Source organism: Oncorhynchus mykiss, chromosome 23 (assembly GCF_013265735.2).
Source record: "Oncorhynchus mykiss isolate Arlee chromosome 23, USDA_OmykA_1.1, whole genome shotgun sequence".
NCBI lineage: Eukaryota > Metazoa > Chordata > Actinopteri > Salmoniformes > Salmonidae > Oncorhynchus > Oncorhynchus mykiss.
The window spans coordinates 35559818-35583171 of NC_048587.1; the positions used below are offsets into that span (position 1 = coordinate 35559818).

The 23354-nt window shown below is 43.9% G+C and overlaps 2 protein-coding genes across 3 annotated transcripts in view; one reads left to right on the forward strand and one right to left on the reverse strand.

Moving 5' to 3' along the window:
• Positions 1-23354, reverse strand: part of LOC110503108 (semaphorin-4G) — a 55048-nt gene that overhangs the window by 14244 nt on the left and 17450 nt on the right. For both annotated transcript variants that reach the window (XM_036960335.1, XM_036960336.1), the window contains exons 3-9: positions 5022-5170; positions 3855-3917; positions 3454-3552; positions 3011-3104; positions 2607-2720; positions 2114-2268; positions 1001-1176 (exon numbers count right to left, since the gene is read on the reverse strand). In XM_036960335.1, the coding sequence (XP_036816230.1) occupies positions 1001-1176; positions 2114-2268; positions 2607-2720; positions 3011-3104; positions 3454-3552; positions 3855-3917; positions 5022-5170 (850 nt within the window). The remainder of the gene's footprint in view (positions 1-1000; positions 1177-2113; positions 2269-2606; positions 2721-3010; positions 3105-3453; positions 3553-3854; positions 3918-5021; positions 5171-23354) is intronic.
• Positions 5692-8563, forward strand: LOC110502655 (tubulin beta chain-like). Its single transcript, XM_021580863.2, has 4 exons — positions 5692-6696; positions 6846-6954; positions 7185-7295; positions 7435-8563. Exons 1-4 carry the CDS (start codon positions 6640-6642, stop codon positions 8493-8495), a joined length of 1338 nt encoding a protein of 445 aa, XP_021436538.1. The 5' UTR covers positions 5692-6639; the 3' UTR covers positions 8496-8563.

The following is a 23354-nucleotide window of genomic DNA, read 5'->3' on the forward strand; positions in this document are numbered from 1 at the left end:
TTCCACTGGTTTCATTAGGTTGGACAAGATAAATGAAGTCACTCAATTAAGAATTCCCAAAATATTGGAGAGAAAACTAATACTATTTGGACCAGGTCTGGTGAAGAGGTACAAGTGACTGTCCCAATCCAGGAGAGCTCATAGCTAGGTTCCTAATACAAACAGTGCTGTCTCCAGGGACATGGTCTGTAAACACTACAGCACTCAGAGAGGACACGTCACAAACTGATTCGGTATAAACATCTCTCTCTCCCAATGGATATGTTCATTGACCTGGGTCACACACACACACACACACACACACACACACACACACACACACACACACACACACACACACACACACACACACACACACACGACCACCAGCAGTAAACCTTAGGTGTTACTACAGCGCCAGCTAAAATAGATCAGGATCAGAGATTGACATAGAGGAGATGAAGAGAGAGAGAGAGAGAGAGAGAGAGAGAGAGAGAGAGAGAGAGAGAGAGAGAGAGAGAGAGCAGGGGGCATGGTGACAAAGAGAATTGTTCAAAGCTAATCAAGAGAAGCTCTACGTCTCCTTTGACAAGTAAAAAAGGGAGTGAGGTGAACAGAGAGAGGGAGAATGAGAAGAGTGTAGGCGTGAAGGATAAGAGAAGGTATGAGTGGGAGAGAAGAGAAGGAAAGGTAAACAAAAGAAGGAATGCGGCCCTTTATGGGAATGGAAAAAAAAGACTGGGAGAGAGCGTTAGTGACCAGAGCTGAGCTACTATATCACCTGATACTCAGACAGTCAGAGGACATTGCGGTCTCTCATACACACAGCCAACCCATCATTGACATTGCCAAGTGTAACCTGACCATAGAGGTCATAACTACAGTCTCTCTCTCATATACATCTCATATACATCTCACATACATCTCATATACATCTCACATACATCTCACATACATCTCACATACATCTCATATACATCTCATATACATCTCATATACATCTAGTTCTACTACTACTCACCACTCGAGACCAAAGACGCCGTAGAACAGCGTGTCGTGAGGTGTGTCCCCCGACAGCGTGTACACACTCCTCAACACGTTGAAGTGGAAGTCATATTCCGGCAGGGAACACACCAGTCTGGCCTTCAGGAACGATGTCCACCTCTTCTGGAGGGTCAAAAGACCTCCTCGGTCTCCCTACGAGAGAGGGAGGAGGAGGGAGGGGGGAGGAGGAGGAGAGTAGGAGGGTAGAGGAGGAGGGTGGAGGGAGAGGGGGATGGGAGAGGAGAAGATGGGGGGGAGTGAGAAGAGGACAGGGGAGAAGAGGAGGATGAAAGAGAAGAAGAGGGAACAGGAGGAGAAATAAGGTTAGCACTCAACATATGGACAACCTAAACTAAGTCCAGAGAACATGCCTTTCTTGGGCACAAAGGAGGGTCAAGGGAGGTTATCGTATCTGCAACGTTGTTTACTTTTTCAATCTACAGCTCCCCCGGAGCTAAGACACGAGACAGAGAGCATAGCCATGGGAGTGTGTGTGTGTGTGTGTGTGTGTTTGCATCTGTGTCTGCTTAGCAACAGCACAGCCCTGTGAAAGCCCATTAGCAACCCTGTTGAGAGGGGTGATACACACTAGACATCAGGTGCACTCTGCATTCGAGAGTGTTATCTGCTGCTGAGAAGCGCACACACACACACACACACACACACACACACACACACACACACACACACACACACACACACACAGCTCAGAGGGCAAGCCAGAGGCAACGTAGACATCAAAACACACTCTCTCTTTCTACTAAAGTCGAGGGCAAGCGGTTTTTCAGGAGCACAATGCTCAGAAGTGTTGACCAGGTGGTATGGTATCTAAGCTGATCAAATCAGATCATTTGACACCTGTCCTCAACAAATAATATCTCACTTTGACATTTTCTTCAGTGTCTAAAAGTCCTTGCCCTGGTACAGTAAGTCAGTGCCTAATGCCCACAGGGCCACCCTACCCTGCTCTTCCTTCATCTCTTTCTCCCTCCTCACCACTCTCTCCTGGCTTCACATGGTGTCTGCTCCTGGCTCTTCTCAACCTCCCTTCCAACCCACACCCTCCTCACTCCCTTACACCTCTCCTCACCTTACAGACTCGTCCAACCCGTGCCACTCTAATGTGGCTGTAGTATGGTGTCTGCTCCTGGCTCTTCTCAGTAAAGAAGTAATAGATTTTATCGTCATCTCCGGTGGTACTGCCCTCACTCTCCCTCACCAGGGCACTGCCCACAAAGTCAGCCTCTGGGGAACAAAGAAACACAGACAGCGTAATGAAACATGCCAACTCTTCACTTAGAAATGAATTAAAACTGTTCAAGCAAATAAAACCTATCCTTTTAAATAACAGGCAGAACAGAAGGTGCTGCTTGTCTTCTTTGAAGATCTGGTGACTTGAGCATGAAAATAAGCATTCAAATAGATCTTTGAGAAGGACCATAAAGGCCAAAGAACCTGGAGAGCGGGAGGGAGGGGCTCATAGGTATAGGTCCTTTGAGAGGATTTGATCCAAACCCAGGGTACTCACCATCTAACCAGCGTGTGTTCTTTGTAAGGATCTCTTCTAGCCCCAGGGTACTCACCATGTAACCAGCGTGTGGGTGCCTCCTCTGTCCTCACCGTGGGGGAGGGGAAGTTACGTCGGACATCCGGGAAGCCCCGGAACTCATACTGAGACGCTGTGTACATCTGCTGGTCTGGACCAATACAAGAACAGCAATGGTTATTGGTAGGTTTACATTTCAGAACAAGTATGACATCAGCATTGAGCATAAATAAAAATTGTGAAAAATACCCCCCCCCCCAAACAAAAATAAATATATATAATAATTGTTTTACAATTTGTGTTCAAATTAAAAATGTATATATATATTTTTTTATATCTACACCTGGCCAAAACATTGTCTCTCATGTTTGGTGACAGAACACATCGCCATAAAGGATGTACAGTAGTCATGTATACAGGGTCTAAGAATGGTTGTCTTACCTACGATGAGGCCAGTGTAGCCTGTAGCAGGTCCATATGGACACTTCTCTCGGCCCTCCTCAAACTCAGATGATACTTTAAACCTCCCCTCATCCTACACATGAGAACAGGAGGTTAGGGCAGCTAGTGACACAGTGCTATAAGGGGAAAGCGGGATACCTAGTCAGCTGTACAACTGAATGCCTTCCACTGAAATGTGTGTTCCGCATTTAACCCAACCCCTCTGAATCAGAGAGGTGCGGGTGGCTGCCTTAGATCGACATCCACGTATAGCATAATGTTTCATATTGTGTCAATTACTGTGGAAGGGGGAGAGAATCGACTGACACAATAGCTTGAAGGAGTTTTTCTAAATAGCTAGAATAGAAATAACCCATTGAGAAATTATTATTACATGTTTTATGCATGTTCATTCTATGACTTAGTATGCTTCGATTCCTTACTATGTATGCACAGAGAGGTCTGAAGGCGTAAGTCCCACACATGTAGAGATGAGTTGAGTTAAATCTCTGGAGAAACCTGATGTGGTTATAACACTCTGTCTGTTGAGAGAGAGAATACATTAAGAGAGAGAGAGAGAGAGAGAGAGAGAGAGAGAGCCTATGAGACATGAGAGAGGGAGGGAAAGAAATGTTGAGATGAGTAGATTTAAACCTCCTTGGGAGAGAGAGGGATAAAGAGAGGGTGAGGAAGAGAGCTGGAGAGAGAAAGAGAGAGGTTGTGATGAAGGCACTCTGCAAAATAATAAACATATCACAGAGAATAAGAAAGAGAGAGAGGGATAGGTTGTGCTCTAAGGAGAAGATGCACACTAGCTGGGATATGAAGAAATAAAGATACCTACCTTATTGTCTTTCCCTTTGCTCAGACACTGCTGTTTTTGCTCCGTCGAGGCTTCCCATTCAATCTGATAGGAGAAAGAGAGAGAGCGAGAGAAAGGGAAAAAGGGAGAGAGACAGTGATAGAGGGAGAGAGAGACAGCGATAGAGGGAGAGAGAGACAGCGATAGAGGGAGAGAGAGACAGCGATAGAGGGAGAGAGACAGCGATAGAGGGAGAGAGACAGCGATAGAGGGAGAGAGACAGCGATAGAGGGAGAGAGAGACAGAGAGAGTTAGACAATAAAGGATCAGTTCAGGTGAGAGAGAGACAGCGATAGAGGGAGAGAGAGAGAGTTAGACAATAAAGGATCAGTTCAGGTGAGAGAGAGACAGCGATAGAGGGAGAGAGAGAGAGAGTTAGACAATAAAGGATCAGTTCAGGTGAGAGAGAGACAGCGATAGAGGGAGAGAGACAGAGAGAGTTAGACAATAAAGGATCAGTTCAGGTGAGAGAGAGACAGCGATAGAGGGAGAGAGACAGAGAGAGTTAGACAATAAAGGATCAGTTCAGGTGAGAGAGAAAGAAGGGAGTGTTGTTCATGACAGTTTGAAATGTTTAATCTGTACAAATCTATCACACACTTCTACTACTTGATCTTTGTGGAGCATCTATACTATGTTACTGGAACGTTAACAAGGGTTCTTGGCTAACTACGTTTACAACAGTTTTATGGCAGGGTGTCATGTGAAACAGGGCGTTGAGTTTCTGTCCTAGTGTGGCTAGATTAAGTGACAGAAGATCATAATTTTGTGCCCTTAAGGATAACTAGACAGTGGGCTAATGTTCTTGGAGAGACAGTCACTGCGTCCTAATAATATCTCCCTTTTCCTGAAGTGTACACTCGTTCACTACTTCCCAGTTCCCACAAATCTGAAAAGCATTGGATTGGTGTAGGCATGACCCACATTTTTTATATCAGTCATGTCTTTCAAATCATTGGAGGAAAGTGAACAAGTGCACACTTTGGGAGGAAGGAGTGATAATTAGGACCTAGCCAATGACTCAAGGTGGGGTTGTTTACCTTGCAATAAAGATATTTTGTATAAAATAGTGGGAGTGGTAAGATCCTAAATCCTCTACTGTAAGTTCCCTGAAATCACACGTATGCACAATCTTGCTCTCCCTCTTACAGTGCGAGCTGTGCTGTCTGAGATGTCTGTGGCGTTGAGAGAGAACGCGGCCCCCCGGGCCCCCACATAGAGAAGACCCTTGTCCTCCTCTAGTAGCAGAGTACTGTAGTTCACTACTGAGGACTGGAAACGTCTGCAGCCCAACAGACCTGGGGGGAGATTGAGGACGGGAGGGATGAGAGGAGGGATGAGAGAGAGCGAGAGAGAGAAAGTTAAGAATGAATAATCATTTATTAAAGTACGTGTGTGCCTGTGGGTGCGTGTGCCTGTGGGTGCGTGTGCCTGTGGGTGCGTGTGCCTGTGGGTGCGTGTGCCTGTGGGTGCGTGTGTGTGTGTGAACCTGACTCAGCAGTATAGCATCTGCTCTAATTAGTTCTCCAGTTGAGAGGCTATGATATACTAATGACCAGACATAGTGATTAGGGTCGGCATCAGGAACATAGAGATATAATAATTAGCAAATAATTCTAAAACATTTGGAAATATTTAACTTTTATCAATTACAAACCCTCCCCTAGACTGAAATAAAAACACTAAACCCTCCCCTGGACTGAAATAAAAACACTAAACCCTCCCCTGGACTGAAATAAAAACACTAAACCCTCCCCTAGACTGAAATGAAAACACTAAACCCTCCCCTAGACTGAAATGAAAACACTAAACCCTCCCCTAGACTGAAATAAAAACACTAAACCCTCCCCTAGACTGAAATAAAAAAACACTAAACCCTCCCCTAGACTGAAATAATGTTTAAACCATGTCCCTCCCCAATATTCCTCCATGTAGGCCTACCCCGTTCTGTAAATTAAACATGGTCCTTAAGGCAGGTTTTGTGCACAGGTTTTGTGCACAGGTGCACTCCATATTAGCAGAGCAAAACAAGAACATTTAAAATGTTAGGATTTGTCATCGTTACCCCTACCTCCTTGGTACATGCATACATCTGACTATGAGTGATTCCTGTCAGATCCACATTATGACCTAAAGTGAAGAACATTACAAAATATTACATTTTCCCTATAATTTATTGAAAGTGCTTCAGCAGTAACCCATGTACCTAGGGTTATTATTATATCCTACTTTTGACCAGGACCCATGTAGATCACCAAATAGGGAAAAGGGTGGCCCCTGCTAAAGCCCTAATTTATCCAGCTGTATTTCTCGCAGTACAGGAAGTTAGCGGGCTAACCCATACTGTGTGGCTAATTAGCGTTGGAGGCTTACTCACACTGAGAATCAAACACAGAATTTAGCAGCTGTCGCTAACACTGCGAGGGGTCACAGAGGACTACGAGAACTATGTATACAATGTTCAGTTGAGGGGTAGCTAGCAGTGGTTCTGGTTCGATACTTCTGCAGGTGCTAACTACTAATCCCTCACTAGGCTCTGTGTGAGTACAATGCAGACCAATAGATTTTAAAGTCTGTGCCGTGCTCCAGGATGCAACCCCACTCAGTCCTACACGCCAAACCCACAGGCGTCCAATAGAAGTGCAAGATAAATTGTCCGGTCAACAGTCCATTGAACACATCCCAAACACTTTACCTTGGTGTGAGACTGGGATCAGGGCTCTCTGACATCTGCAAGAGGATAAATACACATTGCACAAAGGAAAGGATGCGAGAAATCGTTTACATTCAGGCTGGCCAGTGTGGCAACCAGATCGGCGCAAAGGTGATGTATAATATAAAGAGATAAAAATTCAGTACTCAGTCCCCCGCTCTCTCTCTCTCTATCACTGTCTTGTTCTCCTTCTTTCTATCATCAATATCATTTACTTTTTCAGAGGTGTTTGGTTAGATTTGACTGTGCTCTCTGTCTAGTTCTGGGAGGTGATTAGTGAGGAGCATGGAATCAACTGCACTGGGGACTATGTGGGCGACTCAGACCTTCAGCTGGACAAGATCAGTGTCTACTTCACCGAATCCTCGTGTGAGTCTCTCTGTGTCTTTAATACAGGAGTCAACATTCTATGTCAATCTCTGTAAACATCCCTTGTGTATTTACATTAGTGTATTAATAAAATGTTTTAGTGCAGTAACAGTGATCAAAGTAATTCTCATTGCGCTCTCAAATGTATTAGGGAACTACATGCAGCAATGTGCGCATTTATCCAGTCCATTCCCTTAATCATGTGTCTCTGTGTGATTGTCTCGCCCCAGTCTCCAAGTATGTCCCCAGGGCCATCCTAGTGGACCTGGAGCCAGGAACAATGGACAGTGTGCGCTGCGGACACATAGGACACCTCTTTAAACCGGACAATTTCATCTTCGGTCAGTGGGGGTCTCTGCTTTGTGATGATGTCACCAAACCAATTTTGCTCACTGTGTACATTAATAGCTGCCTAAATCATCCATAAACCAGCTTAAGTTATCCTTATAACAAACGACCTTATCTCCCCCCATGCTCTAGGTCAGAGTGGAGCTGGTAACAACTGGGCTAAGGGCCACTACACAGAGGGAGCAGAGCTAGTGGAAGCAGTGATGGACGTGGTGAGGAAGGAGGCAGATAACTGTGACTGTCTCCAGGGCTTCCAGCTTACCCACTCCCTGGGCGGGGGCACAGGCTCTGGTATGGGGACCCTACTCATCAACAAGATCCAGGAGGAGTACCCCGACCGTATGATGGCCACCTTCAGCGTGGTCCCCTCCCCTAAGGTATCGGACACGGTGGTGGAGCCCTACAACGCCACCCTCTCTGTTCACCAGCTTCTAGAGAACACAGACGAAACTTTCTGCATCGACAATGAGGCGATCTACGACATCTGCTTCCGCAAGCTCAAGCTCCCCACACCCACCTACGGAGACCTCAACCACTTGGTGTCGGTCACCATGAGCGGGGTGACCACATGCCTTCGCTTCCCAGGCCAGCTCAACGCCGACCTCCGCAAGCTGGCCGTCAACATGGTACCCTTCCCCCGCCTGCACTTCTTCATACTGGGCTTCGCCCCGCTCACTAACAGGGGGGGCCTGCAGTACCGTGCTCTCACCGTGCCTGAACTCACCCAGCAGGCGTTCGACGCCAAGAACATGATGGCAGCCTGCGACCCGCGTAACGGGCGCTACCTCACTGCGGCGATGGTGTTCCGGGGTCACATGTCTATGAGGGAGGTGGACGAGCAGATGCTGGCCATTCAGAACAAGAACAGCAGCTACTTTGTGGACTGGATCCCCAACAACATTAAGACAGCGGTCTGTAATATCCCACCCCCTGGACTCAAGCTGTCCGCCACCTTCATAGGTAACAATACAGCCATCCAGGAGCTGTTCAAGCGTCTCTCTGAGCAGTTCACCGCTATGTTCCGTCGCAAGGCCTTCCTGCACTGGTACACGGGAGAGGGAATGGACGAGATGGAGTTCACCGAGGCCGAGAGCAACATGAATGACCTGGTGTCTGAGTACCAGCAGTACCAGGATGCCACCACTGAGGAGGAGGTGTTTGAGGATGAAGAGGAAGAAAAAGGAATAGCCTGAGATCCAGAACCAAAATGTAACTTTCTTAAACCATCAAATAATAGGCCGTACCAACACTAACAAAATCGTAATGATGGTGCAAATGCATCCAATGACATTTTCACATGACATTTTTCATGATTTTTTGTTGTTGCTTTGTCTGAGTTTCTATAGCAGTTAGCCCAAGCAGGGTCCCAAAATGCCTTGCCGTCTCAGAAATGGATAGTGACTTCAAGTAGCACTTATTATGTATATAACCCATATTGAAGCCACTTTGTAATTAACTTCTTGTCCTGAATGCATTATGTGTTACGCAATATTTATTTTATTAAAGTTAAGATTTTTTTACTGCACAATGTTTGGAATTCTATTTCTATGGTTATGGTTGGTGGGAGTCAAAGTTCACCTTTATAATAAACTTGCATGCATCTATCATCGCATTTGCAGAGGAACAATAAAATAACATTCCTAATGTCATAAGGAGGTCTAGGCTACAGGTATGCACTATGCTATTTTAGGCATATGTGAAGCAGCTCGCTTGCCAGCCATGGTCCCAGCAATTTGAAAAAAATATTTTTGAATTTCGCGCGCTGACTTTTCAGTGGAATGTTGTCGAGGGGTTCCGTCTGCCCTAGAAAGGTTAATACAATTGGTTGGCCTAGGCTACAGCATACAAATCAGCTGGACAAAAATAGTTGTCTGTGTGAGCGACCTGCTCCACCCGCAGCATGAAACATGCGGCCACGCCGCAATGATCTGTCGGGACCCGCAGGCTCTCTAGCCTACATTCGGTAATAGTAGTCCTAGTCACTGCAGCCTAATATGTTAATTTAACTCACGACTTAAAAGTTCATCGAACTCACAAAGTTAAAAAGACCATTCTGAATAGAGGCACATTCGGGGCTCAGCCCCAGGGGTAAATTATTTTAGGAGGTCTAGAATTTTTTTTCCTTTTCTAAACACATTACATGGAGACATGTAGAATATTTTTTAATACCACAAAAATTAACAAAATGACACAGACAAACTTAGATAATTATAAACAATCTTGTCTTGAGTGTAACCAATAGCCTAGGCCTACGGAAAGAGGGGAGACAAACAGATTGTACCATATGACATCCATCTAGCCTGGTGGAGAAAATGATAGTCCTAAAAAAAAAAAATATTTCCAGAGGCACAGACTCAATGATAAAGAGTGTGAAGGCTGGGCTTAGTAACCGCAGTGCCCAGGATCATGATCCCACCTAGACTATCTTGGTCAATTCTAAAAGGGAAAAACAAAATGTTCCCGGGGAGGGTCCTTTTCAGACAGACAACTATCCCAACAAATGGCCTGTAGGCAGACATGCCAGAACATTCAAATTCAAAATGAAAGTGGCTTTCAGATGTATATTTTTAGGCCACCCGTGGAGTAAATGTCATTCCGGTTCATCTGCTCTGTTGTATTGTCATCACATGTTAAGGTTGAACACTGAGTTCCTCAAAAGCCTGTGCAAAACAAACTAAGTTGGAATAGTTACCACTTTATTACTATATGTAATCAGTAATGTTAGTATTATTAATATTATATTGGAATATGTAATATGCGTACATATTTAAGGAAAGTTTTAATTTGCAGTGTACAAACTTAAACATGATGAACAGAAATTACATTTACTCTAACGGGTGGCCAAAAATACATATATGAAAGCCACACCTCCAATCTTCTGATAGGCTGCCACCTCTACAAGATATTATTAAAAAGGTAAAAATAATACCTTTACAAGAGGGATTCATCAAAGACCGTTTTCAGAGGGGTTCCTCAAGGAACCTTTTTGAACTGGAAAGGTTCCCCCAGGGTGGTAATTCTTTCAGGATCAGTTTAGCCTTTTGTTCACAACTAATAACATCACATGGACAGGGGGAATCTGTTGCTAGATCAACATTCCTATCCTGATTCATGGAAAGAGAAGACTTGTGGACAAGAAATGTCTGATTTCTTCACCCCGTGAAGGTACTCACACACTTAAATATCAACAATAACTGTACACTCATAAAAAAAAAAGGTTCTGGGCTGTCCCATAAAATAAGATTTTTACCTGGTATAATCCTTTTGGTTTTAATGTACAGTGGCTTGGAAAAGTATTCACCCCCCTTTGCATTTTTCCAATTTTGTTGCCTTACAACCTGGAATTAAAATATATTTTTGGGGGTTGGTATCATTTGAGGCACACAACATGCCTACCACTTTGAAGATGCAAAATACTTTTTATTGTGAAACAAACAAGAAATGATACAAAACAACTGAAAACTTGAGCGTGTATAACTATTCCTTTTGGAAAACACCGTACGTGTTTGCTTATTTTTTTCTGGCCACTATTCCATAAAGCCCAGCTCTGTGGAGTGTATGACTTAATGCGGTCCTATGGACAGATAACACTGAAGGAGCTCCACAGCGGCGATTGAATTATCTTTGGTCTCTTTGTTGCTTCTCTGATTAATGCCCTCCTTGCCTGGTCCGTGAGGTTTGGTAGGCAGCCCTCTCTTGGCAGGTTTGTTCATTCCATTTTTTAGTAATGGATTTAATGGTGCTCCGTGGGATGTTAAAAGTTTCAGATATGTTTTTTTATAACCCAACCCTGATCTGTACTTCTCCACAACTTTGTCCCTGGCCTGTTTGGAGAGCTCCTTGGTCTTCATGATGCCGCTTGCTTGTTGTTGCCCCTTGCTTAGCGGTGTTGGAGACTGGTTACTGTCAGAACAGGTGTATATATAGATGTCATGTGACAGATCATGTGACACTTAAATAAAGCCCACCTGTGTGCAATCTAACTAATTATGTGACTTCTAAAGGTAATTGGTTGCACCAGATCTTATTTAGGTAAATACCTATGCACGCACCCCTTTTCCGTATTTAATTGTTTAGAATTGTAACGGCTTTCTTCGGTAGAAGGAGAGTCGGACCAAAATGCAGCGTGGCTATTGCGATCCATGTTTATTTAACAATGATGAAACATGAACTGTACAAAAACAATAAACGTAACGAAAACCGAAACAGCCTAAACTGGTGCAAACTAACACAGAGGACAGGAACAATCACCCATGAAACACTCAAAGAATGTGGCTGCCTAAATATGGTTCCCAATCAGAGACAACGATAAACACCTGCCTCTGATTGAGAACCACTTCAGACAGCCATAGACTTCACTAGAACACCCCACTAAGCTACAATCCCAACACCTAACAAAACCCCAGGACAAAACACATCACATACAAAAACCCATGCCACACCCTGGCCTGACCAAATAAATGAAGATACACACAAAATACTTCGACCAGGGCGGACTCCCGGACGCACCTCAAAACAATAGGGAGGGTCCGGGTGGGCGTCTGTCCATGGTGGCGGCTATGGCGCTGGACGTGGACCCCACTCTATCAATGTCTTAGTCCCTCCTCCTCGCGTCCTAGGATAGTCCACCCTCGCTGCCGACCATGGCCTAGTAGTCCTCACCCAGAATCCCACTGGACTGAGGGGCAGCTCGGGACTGAGGGGCAGCTCGGGACTGAGGGGCAGCTCGGCACTGAGGGGCAGCTCGGCACTGAGGGGCAGCTCGGCACTGAGGGGCAGCTCGGCACTGAGGGGCAGCTCAGGCGGGTAGTTGGATCCGGCAGATCCTGGCTGACTGGCGGATCTGGAAGAGTCTGGTTGACTGGCAGATCTGAAAGAGTCTGGTTGACTGGCAGATCTGGAAGATCATGTCTGACTGGCGGATCCTGGCTGACTGGCGGATCTGGAAGATCCTGGCTGAATGGCGGATCTGGAAGATTCTGGCTAACTGGCGGATCCTGGCTGAATGGCGGATCTGGAAGATTCTGGCTGACTGGCAGCTCTGGCTGCTCCATGCAGACTGGCAGCTCTGGCTGCTCCATGCAGACTGGCAGCTCTGGCTGCTCCATGCAGACTGGCAGCTCTGGCTGCTCCATGCAGACTGGCAGCTCTGGCTGCTCCATGCAGACTGGCAGCTCTGGCTGCTCCATGCAGACTGGCAGCTCTGGCTGCTCCATGCAGACTGGCAGCTCTGGCTGCTCCATGCAGACTGGCAGCTCCATGCAGACTGGCAGCTCCATGCAGACTGGCTGCTCTATGCAGACTGGCTGCTCTGGCTGCGCTGAACAGGCAGGAGACTCCGACAGCGCTGGAGAGGAGGAAGGCTCTGACTGCGCCGAACAGGCGGAAGACTCCGGCAGCGCTGGAGAGGAGAAAGGCTCTAACAGCGCTAAACAGGCGGGAGACTCCGACAGCGCTGGAGAGGAGAAAGGCTCTGGCAGCGCTGAACAGGCGAGGCGCACTGAAGGCCTGGTGCGTGGTGCTGGCACCGGTGGTACTGGGCCGAGAACACGCACAGGAAGCATGGTGCGGGGAGCTGCCACCGGAGGACTGGTGTGTGGAGGTGGCACAGGATGGACCGGACCGTGAAGGCGTACTGGAGAGCTTGAGAGCAGGGCTGGCACAGGACGTGCAAGGCTAGGGAGGTGCACAGGAGGCCTGGTGCGTGAGGCTGGCACAATCTTCACCTGCCGACTAACACGCACCTCAGGACGAGTATGGAGCACTGACCCAGGTGCCATCAAATCCCCGACACGCTCCGTCGGGCGAATATCGTACCTAAAGCACCAACACAGCAACTCCCTCATAACTCTCTCCTCCAATTTCCCCATTAACTCCTTCACAGTCTCTGCTTCGCTCATCTCCAACACCGGCTCTGGTTCTGGTCTCCTCCTTGGCTCCTCACGATAAACAGGGGGAGTTGGCTCAGGTCTGAACCCTGACTCTGCCACACTCTCCCTGAGCCCCCCCCCCCCAATACATTTTTGGGGCTGACTCTCGGGCTTCCTTCCGCGCCGCCGTGCTTGCTTCGCAAACTCCATTCTCCGATAACCTTCCGCGCACTGCTCCAACGAATCCCAGGCGGGCTCCGGCACTCTCTCTGGGTCGACCGCCCACCTGTCTATCTCCTCCCAAGTAGTATAGTCCATACTCTTGCTGTCCATTACGTCCTCCCATGTCCTTTCCTCCTTTCGCTGCTGTTGCCCGTTACCACGCCGCTTGGTGCTGTTGTGGTGGGTGATTCTGTAACGGCTTTCTTCGGTAGAAGGAGAGTCGGACCAAAATGCAGCGTGGCTATTGCGATCCCTGTTTATTTAACAATGATGAAACATGAACTGTACAAAAACAATAAACGTAACGAAAACCGAAAAACGCAAACTAACACAGAGGACAGGAACAATCACCCACGAAACACTCAAAGAATATGGCTGCCTAAATATGGTTCCCAATCAGAGACAACGATAAACACCTGCCTCTGATTGAGAACCACTTCAGACAGCCATAGACTTCACTAGAACACCCCACTAAGCTACAATCCCAACACCTAACAAAACCCCAGGACAAAACACACCACATACAAAAACCCATGCCACACCCTGGCCTGACCAAATAAATGAAGATACACACAAAATACTTCAACCAGGGCGTGACAAGAATCTTTTGAAACAATACTTTTTTTCATTTCACTTCACCAATTTGGACTATTTTGTGTATGTCCATTACATAAATCCAAATAAAAATCTATTTAAATTACAGGTTGTAATGCAACAAAATTGGAAAAACACCAAGGGGGGTGAAAACTTTTGCAAGGCACTGTAGAACCATATGTGGAAAAGGAACCAAAAATGATTTTCCCTTTAGGTTCTTAATAATCACTTTTTTTTTTTACAAAGAGTGTACTGTGTAGCTACTTATCTAGCGACTTATCAATAACAAGTGACTCTCTATGGGCCGATTTCCCAGGACTAAGAAGCACTTCCAAGGTACAATCTCTACTCTTTGTTAGTTTAGAAATAGGCTAAGTCTGTGTACGGAAAACCACCCTTATATGCAGTAGAGGCTGCTGAGGGGAGGACGGCTCATACTAATGGTTGGAACGAAGCGAATGGAATGGCATGAGACACATGGAAATTACATTTACTCTACATTTACTCCACTCCAGCCATTATCACCTGCCTTTGCTCCCCAATTAAGGTGCCACCAACCTCCTGTGCTTATACGTTTTATATGTATTACACTACGTTGCTGGAAAACCTTGGTAGAGCATGTGCGAAGTTAGGTCTTGTGATGCCCATGTGAATTTACTTTCTTTTTCGGCTTCAGCCCAGCCTAACTGGCAAGTTTCTGTGTTTCATTTCTTATACTAGGTTTGAAATCCTATCTTTCTTCAGGTTTTTTTTACTTCCCAGTGACTAACATTGAGATTCATCAGACACAAAGGAAAGGTTCCATATTACATTACTTCTGGATGACAGTATTACGAGCCTATTGTATTCTCTCCCCTGGAATCGTGTGAGATCTTCTGTAAGCAGAATTGTGAAAGACAATGCCATTCTCTCTCTCTCACACACACACACACACACACACACACACACACACACACACACACACACACACACACACACACACACACACACACACACACACACACACACACACACACACACACACACACACACACACACACACACACACACACACACACACATACCTGTCATTAAGAGTGGGGACAATGTGTGTTGCAGAGACAATGCCTGAGTTTAGGGGTGGACTTAGTGATTTGGAGGCCCCAGGCAGAGACCAGTCAGGGTAATCCTAGCATTTTGCTTCACTAAGGCAGAAGAGAGTATGAAGGAAAATAATAATACAGATAAACTCTTGGTAAATAGTATGGTCTATAGCATATCATGAGGTATTCTTTTATAAATATATGCATTTGAAGTCGTAAGTTTACATACACTTAGGCTGGAGTCATTAAAACTCATTTTTCAACCACTCCACAAATTTCTTGTTAACAAACTATAGTTTTGGCAAGTTGGTCTACTTTGTGAATGACACAAGTAATTTTTCCAACAATTGTTTACAGAGACTATTTCACTTATAATACACTGTATCACAATTCCAGTGGGTCAGAAGTTTACATACACTAAGTTGACTGTGCCTTTAAACAGCTTGAAAAATTCCAGAAAATGATGTCATGGCTTTAGAAGCTTCTGATAGACATATTGACATAATTTGAGTCAATTTGAGGTGTACCTGTGGATGTATTTATTTGCTTGACATCATAGGAAAATCAAAAGAAATCAGCCAAGACCTAAAAAAAAAACATTTGAGACCTCCACAAGTCTGGTTCATCCTTGGGAGCAAATTCCAAACGCCTGAAGGTACCACGTTCATCTGTACAAACAATAGTATGCAAGTATAAACAACATGGGACCACGCAGACACGTTCTGTCTCCTAGAGATGAACGTACTTTGGTGCGAAAAGTGCAAATCAATCCCAGAAAAACAGCAAAGGACCTTGTGAAGATGCTGGAGGAATTATCCACAGTAAAACTAATCTTATATCGACATAACCTGAAAGGCAGCTCAGCAAGGAAGAAGCCACTGCTCCAAAACAGCCGTAAAAAAGCCAGACCACGGTTTGCAACTGCACATGGGGACAATGATCCCACTTTTTGGAGAAATGTCCTCTGGTCTGATGATTTTTTTTTTGAATGTTTGGCCATAAAGACCATTGTTATGTTCGTAGGAAAAGGGGGAGGCTTGCAAGTCGAAGAACACCATCCCAACCGTGAAGCATGGGGGTGGCAGCATCATGTTGTGGGGGTGCTTTGCTGCAGGAGGGACTGGTGCACTTCACAAAATAGATGGCATCATGAGGTAGGAAAATTATGTGGATATATTGAAGCAACATCTCAAGACATCAGTCAGGAAGTTAAAGCTTGGTCACAAATGTGTCTTCCAAATGGACAACAACCCCAAGCATACTTCCAAAGTTGTGGCAAAATGGCCTAAGGACAACAAAGTCAAGGTATTGGAGTGGTCATCACAAAGCCCTGACTTCAATCCAATAGAAAATGTGTGGGCAGAACTGAAAAAGCGTGTGCAAGCAAGGAGGCCTACAAACCTGACTCAGTTACACCAGCTCTGTCAGGAGGAATGGGCCAAAATTCCCCCAACTTATTGTGGGAAGCTTGTGGAAGGCTACACGAAACATTTGACCCAAGTTAAACAATTTAAAGGCAATGCTACCAAATACTAATTGAGTGTACAGTATGTAAACTTCTGACTCACTGGGAATGCGATGAAAGAAATAAAAGCTGAAATAAATCATTCTCTCTACTATTATTCGGACATTTCACATTCTTAAAATAAAGTGGTGATCCTAACTGACCTAAGACAGGGAATTTTACTAGGTTTAAATGTCAGAAATTGTGAAAAACTGAGTTTAAATGTGTTTGGCTAAGGTGTATGTAAATGTCAGACTTCAACTGTATATATAATTTTGTTGTTGTTGTAATTATTATTATTATTATTTAATGTTACTTGTGTCAGGCCAACGTCAAACAAATATTTACATATGTAGATATATTTAGATTACAAAATGAAACAGATCATAACCAACAAACACCAAAACAAATAAAAAAACATACAAAAACAATAAGAATTACACATTCCCTTTCAGTTCTCTGCTCTTCATTTTTCATTGCTTTAATATTTTTTTAATTAACATTTTCGTTACATACAATTCATAATTTGAATGTCACAAAATGTGTGGCTGTAGTAAGAATAGCCATTGGTCCATTCTTATATGAACATGCCCTCCAGCTTTGTTTTGACATTTTCTCAGAACATCTTTAAATTCAAAACAGATGGCCATGAGCGCATTTTCCTTCTTACACTTACAACTGGTATCAGAGAATTCTGCTTTCAATTTATTACATTTAATGGGAGTCCTATGAACCCTTTGCATAATCTTACACTGCATCTCGACCTTTCTGGTACCAGAGGTGGAAAATGCTATCAGAGATACCAGGAGGAATTACCTTGTTATTTATAAGGGGAGTCAGAACAGAAAAGTAATCCTTTCTCCCAAGGTGTTTGCAAATCTCTCTCCAGATCTTAAAGGTGCTGTTAAGAATCGGGTTATGTTTCACTTCTGTGCTGACTGAGTTTCTATCACCAGTCATAACACTGATTAATGAGTATGGAGATGTGAAACAGGAGTCATTACTGACCCAATTAGAGCAATGTTCATCCTGAGCCATTCTGCAGTTATGCGAGCACGACATGCCCAGTTATAAAATAGAAAATTAGGTAGTGCCAGGCCTCCTAAATTATACTGCAGCTGCACTACTAATTTGTGGTATTTTTCTGTGTTGTGCCATATAAAATCTGAGAGGTATTTATTGAGTTCATTAAAATATATATATTTTGTTATATATAATGGCATCGTCTGGAGAAACAAAAGTCTGGTGAAAACCTTCATTTGAAATCAGATGAATTCTACCCATCCATTATGATGGCAGGTCCATCCACCTATCTACGTCTTCATTAACCCTAAGTACAGGTGCAAAGCTGCTGTTAGACAGGTTAGCTGCTATTAGACAGATTGTGAAGTTTATTCAACAAGAAAAATTGTCAATTTGAACGGAAACTCATTCAAAGTGTTGTCACTCAAGCTCCCTAGGGGCATAGCTTCTGATTTATAAAAATACATTTTGTATCAGAAAAAGGAGCTAAACCTCTTAATTAAGTCAATAAGAATGGGAATAAAGGTTTCTGGGTAAGAAATTAATAGCAACATTTCATTGCATATAGAGATATTATTATTTTTTAATTTTATTTAACTAGGCAAGTCAGTAAAGAATAAATTCCTATTTACAATGACAGCCTACCCCAGCCAAACCCGGACGACACTGGGCCAATTGTGCGCCGCCCTATGGGGACTCCCAATCAAGTCCGGTTGTGATATTGCCTGGATATAATGTTCTTTCATAATAAGAATGACAGCCCCTCTGCTTTTCTCTTATAGGATGAGTAAAAGACTTTGCCTATACAGTCTCGCTTTCATTTCTCATGTTCCAAGTCAGTCAGTACTTTTTTTAGGCGAATGAATTCCTTTCAAAATAATAGTAGGTATCTTTAAAATCATTGGGGGTTTGCTGTTGTTACAGAATCCGCAACACGCAATGAAAGAGCAATAAAACCTGTCTGATCATTTTTTAACATATTTGGCAACATTAAGATAAAGAAAAACCAACCTTATACATCCAACATTACATAACAAAATATAAACACTTCTGCTTCTGAAAATAAATATAACGTGGTCTAGGTCATCGTCTCCTATGAGCATCTTCATCATTGGTCCAAATAAATGTTAAGATTTTACCATTAGCTACCCTGGTACCGTCTACCTTCCAATGAGGCCTTTACCCAAATGGAAGTAGATATAAATGCAATTAAAACTGCATTCAATGTTGCATTCAGTCAGAAAAGCCATTAGCTGATAGATAATTCATATTGAATTAATTATTATAACCTAATAATACTAATGATAAAGTCATAATAATAGTAATAGTGCGCTGGGAAGGAGAAAATAAAATTCATGATTACAAACCATTAATTAAACAAGCTCCTAGTTTAATAAGAACACAGTAGACTTAAGAAAGAAGAGGGATTTGTTCATGACAGCTGGCTTCTTAATCGAATGCCAGAACAAATCCCATTCTGCTTCCTATTATAGACAGCAAAGTCAAACAGAACAACCTCTCAATATTTGAATCCCAGTCAAAGTCAGGGCGAGTCTATAGTGGCTCATTAATCTATCAACCTTAATTATTCGGGCCAAATTATGATTGTCGTCCAACCGCTCAAGTAATTTTATCCCTCTGAGCTCTCAGCTCCAACATAAAAAAACATAGTCCTAATAAATTGAACCTTTCATGGGGAGTAAAAAAAAAAAAAAGCGGGGTCTTTGGAACCTTTATCCTGAGAGCGGACAGACACCCAATCAATATAAAAATCCAAACAGAATAGACTCGTACAATCGACTACTGTTGACCATAGGTGCGCTCGACCCCATCCGCCTCGAGCCGTTGGTCGGCTGAGGCCCCTGCCCCCTGGGTCCAAAGGGATTTTCCAAGGATGAGAAAGACCCCGCCCAGCCGGCCGCCCCGACAGGCATAGAGACGAGCGCACCCACAAACCCCACTTCCACATAAAAGTAGCATCATACGTTGAACCAAAATAAATCAGATCTATGAATAGTTAAATATAATTTTCATCCACACAAAACATTAACAGTACCAGTCAAAGGTTTGGACACACCTACTCATTCACTAATTTTCTTAATATTAAAAATGTTCTACAATATAGAATAATAATGAAGACATCAAAACTATGAAATAACACATATGGAATCATGTAGCAGCCAAAAAAATGTTAAACAAATAAAAATATATTTAATATTTTAGATTCTTCAAAGTAGCCACCATTTACCTTGACAACTTTGCACACTCTTGGCATTCTCTCAACCAGCTTCACCTGAAATGCTTTTCCAACAGTCTTGAAGTTCCCACATATGCTGAGCACTTGTTGGCTGCTTTTCTTTCACTCTGCGGTCCAACTCATTAACAAGGCACACCTGTTAATTGAAATGCATTCCAAGTGACTACGTCCTGAAGCTGGTTGAGAAAATGGCAAGAGTGTGCAAAGCTAGCACAGACTGGAATATGATCTGGGATTCATCAAATGGCATTGAGGAGTATACCACCGGTCATCGGCTTCATCAATAAGTGCATCGATGATGTTGTCCCCACAGTGACCGTACGTGCATATCCCAACCAGAAGCAATGTATTACAGGCAACATCCGCATCAAACTAAAGGCTAGAGCTGCCGATTTCAAGGAGTGGGACACTAATCCGGACTCTTATAAGAAATCCCGCAACACCATCAAACAAGCAAAGAGCCAATACAGGATTAAGATTGAATCCTACTACACCAGCTCTGACGCTCGTCAGTTGGGTCTATTACAGACAAAAAAGGGAAACCCAGATGAGAGCTGTCCTGTGACGCGAGCTACCAGACGAGCTAATTGCCTTTCACGCTCACTTCGAGGCAAGCAACACTGAAGCATGCTAGCGTCGCACCTCGACAACAGCCAGTGAAATTGCAGAGTGCCATATTCAAATACAGAAATACTAATTTCAAAATTCAGAAAACATACAAGTATTTTACATAGGTTTAAAGATTAACTTCTTGTGAATCCAACCACCATGTCAGATTTAAAAAAGGCTTTACGGCGAAAGCATATCTTATGATTATTTGAGAACATCACCCAGCAGACAAATCATTACAAACAGTAACCAACCAAGTAGAAGAGTTACACAAGTCAGATATAGAGATAAAATTAATCACATACCTTTGATAATCTTCATATGGTTGCACTCAGAAAATATTAATTTACTCAATAAATGTTTGTTTTGTTCGATAAAGTCTCTTTATATCCAAAAATCTGTTTTTTCCACACGTTTTCTTCAGTAATCCACAGGCTCAAACGCAGTCACAACAGGCAGACAAAAAATCAAAACTGTATCCGTAAAAGTTCATAGAAACATGTCAAACGATGTTTATATTCAATCCTCCGGATGTTTTTAGCCTAAATAATCAATAATATTTCAACCGGACAATAACGTCGTCAATATAAAAGGTAAACAAGAAAGGCACTCTCTCGGTCGTGCGCATGAAAAAGCTCTGTGACACTGCAGGGTCCACTCATTCAGACTGCTCTTACTCCCTCATTTTTCAAAATACAAGCCTGAAACAATTTCTAAAGACTGTTGACATCTAGTGGGAGGCATAGGAACTGCAATTTGTGTCCTAAGTCAATGGATACTGTAATGGCATTGAATACAAAACCAAAAAAATCCTACTTCCTGGATGGATTTTTCTCAGGTTTTAGCCTGCCAAATCAGTTCTGTTATACCCACAGACACTATTTTAACAGTTTTGGAAACTCTAGAGTGTTTTCTATCCAAATCTACCATGCACATCCTATCTTCTGGGCCTGAGTAGCAGGCAGTTTAATTTGGGCACGCTTTTCATCCAAAATTCCGAATGCTGCCCCCTACCCTAGAGAAGTTAAACAGGTCAACATTCACAAATCCGCGGGGCCAGACGGATTACCAGGACATGTACTCAAAGCATGCGCGGACCAACTGGCAAGTGTCTTCACTGACATTTTCAACCTGTACCTGACCGAGTCTATAATACCTACATGTTTCAAGCAGACCACCATAGTCTGTGTGCACAAGGAAGCGAAGGTAACCTACCTAAATGATTACCGCCCCGTAGCATTCATGTCGGTAGCCATGAAGTGCTTTGAAAGGCTGGTCATGGCTCACATCAACAGCATCCTCCCGGATACACTAGACCCACTTCAATTCGCATTCCGCCCCAACAGATCCACAGATGAAGCAATCTCAATCGCACTACACAATGCCCTTTCCCATCTGGACAAAAGGAACACCTATGTAAGAATGCTTTTCATTGACTACAGCTCAGCGTTCAACACCATAGTGCCCAAGAAGCTCACCATTAAGCTAAGGACCCTGGGACTAAACACCTCCCCCTGCAACTGGTTCCTGGACTTCCTGACGGGCCACCCCCAGGTGGTAAGGGTAGGCAACCACCCGTCTGCCCCACTGATCCTCAACACTGGGGCCCCTCAAGGGTGTGTACTTACTCCCCTCCTGTACCCCCTGTTCAACCACGACTGCTTGGCCTAACACAACTCCAACACCATCATTAAGTTTACTGACGACACAACAGTGGTAGGCCTGATCACCAACAACGATGAGACAGCCTATAGGAAGGAGGTCAGAGAACTGGCAGTGTGGTGCCAGGACAACAACCTCTCCCTCAATGTGAGCAAGACAAAGGAGCTGATCGTGGACTACAGGAAAAGGCAGGCCAAACAGGCCCCCCATTGACAGGGCCGTAGTGGAGCGGGTTGAGAGTTTCAAGTGTTCACATCACTGACGAACTACCATGGTCCAAACACACCAAGACAGTCGTGAAGAGGGCACGACAAAACCTTTTCCCCCTCAGGAGACTGAAAAGATTTGGCAGATTTTCAAAAAGTTATACAGCTGCACAATTGAGAGCATCCTGACCGGTTGCATTACCGCCTGGTTTGGCAACTGCTCAGCATCTGACCGTAAGGCGGTACAGAGGGTAGTTCGTACGGCCCAGTCCATCACTGGGGCAAAGATTCCTGCCATCCAGAACCTATATAATAGGCGGTGTCAGAGGAAAGCCCATAAAATTGTCAGAGACTCCAGTCACCCAAGTCATAGGCTGTTTTCCCTGCTACCGCAAAGCAAGCGGACCAAAAGGCTCCTTAACAGCTTCTACCCCCAAGCCATAAGACTGCTGAACAATTAATAAAAAGGCTATTTACATTGACCCCCCCCCCATTGCTGCTACTACCTGTTTATTATCTATGCATAGTCATTTCCTCGACTAACCTGTACCCCCGCACACTGACTTGGTACCGGTACCCCCTGTATATAGCCTCGTTATTGTTATTGTGTCACTTTTAATTTTTTACTTTAGTTAATTTGGTAAATATTTTCTTAACTCTTCTTGAACTGCACTGTTGGTTAAGGGCTTGTAAGTAAGCATTTCACGGTAAGGTCTACACTTGTTGTATTCGGCGCATGTGACAAATAAAGTTTGATTTGATTAAAGAGGTGGTTGGGTATTTTAAACAGCCTTTCTGAATATCATACTTCCCATTTCTACTTTAAAGAATCTCAAATATAAAATCTATTTTGATTTGTTTAACCCTTTTTTGTTTACTACAAGATGTGTTACTTCATAGTTTTGAAGTCTTACTATTATTCTACAATGTAGAAAATTGCACAAATAAAGAAACACCCTTGAATGAGTAGGTGTGTCCAAACTTTTGACTGGTACTGTATATGCAGTTAGCCTGTATCGTCCC

Bases quoted from the DNA above. Each gene is read 5' to 3' on its own strand.
- LOC110502655 (XM_021580863.2), top strand. From the start codon at position 6,640: ATGCGAGAAATCGTTTACATTCAGGCTGGCCAGTGTGGCAACCAGATC. The intron at 6,697-6,845 runs GTGATGTATAAT...CTCTCTGTCTAG, and splicing joins GCAACCAGATCGGCGCAAAG to TTCTGGGAGGTGATTAGTGA. The intron at 6,955-7,184 runs GTGAGTCTCTCT...GTCTCGCCCCAG, and splicing joins CTACTTCACCGAATCCTCGT to TCTCCAAGTATGTCCCCAGG.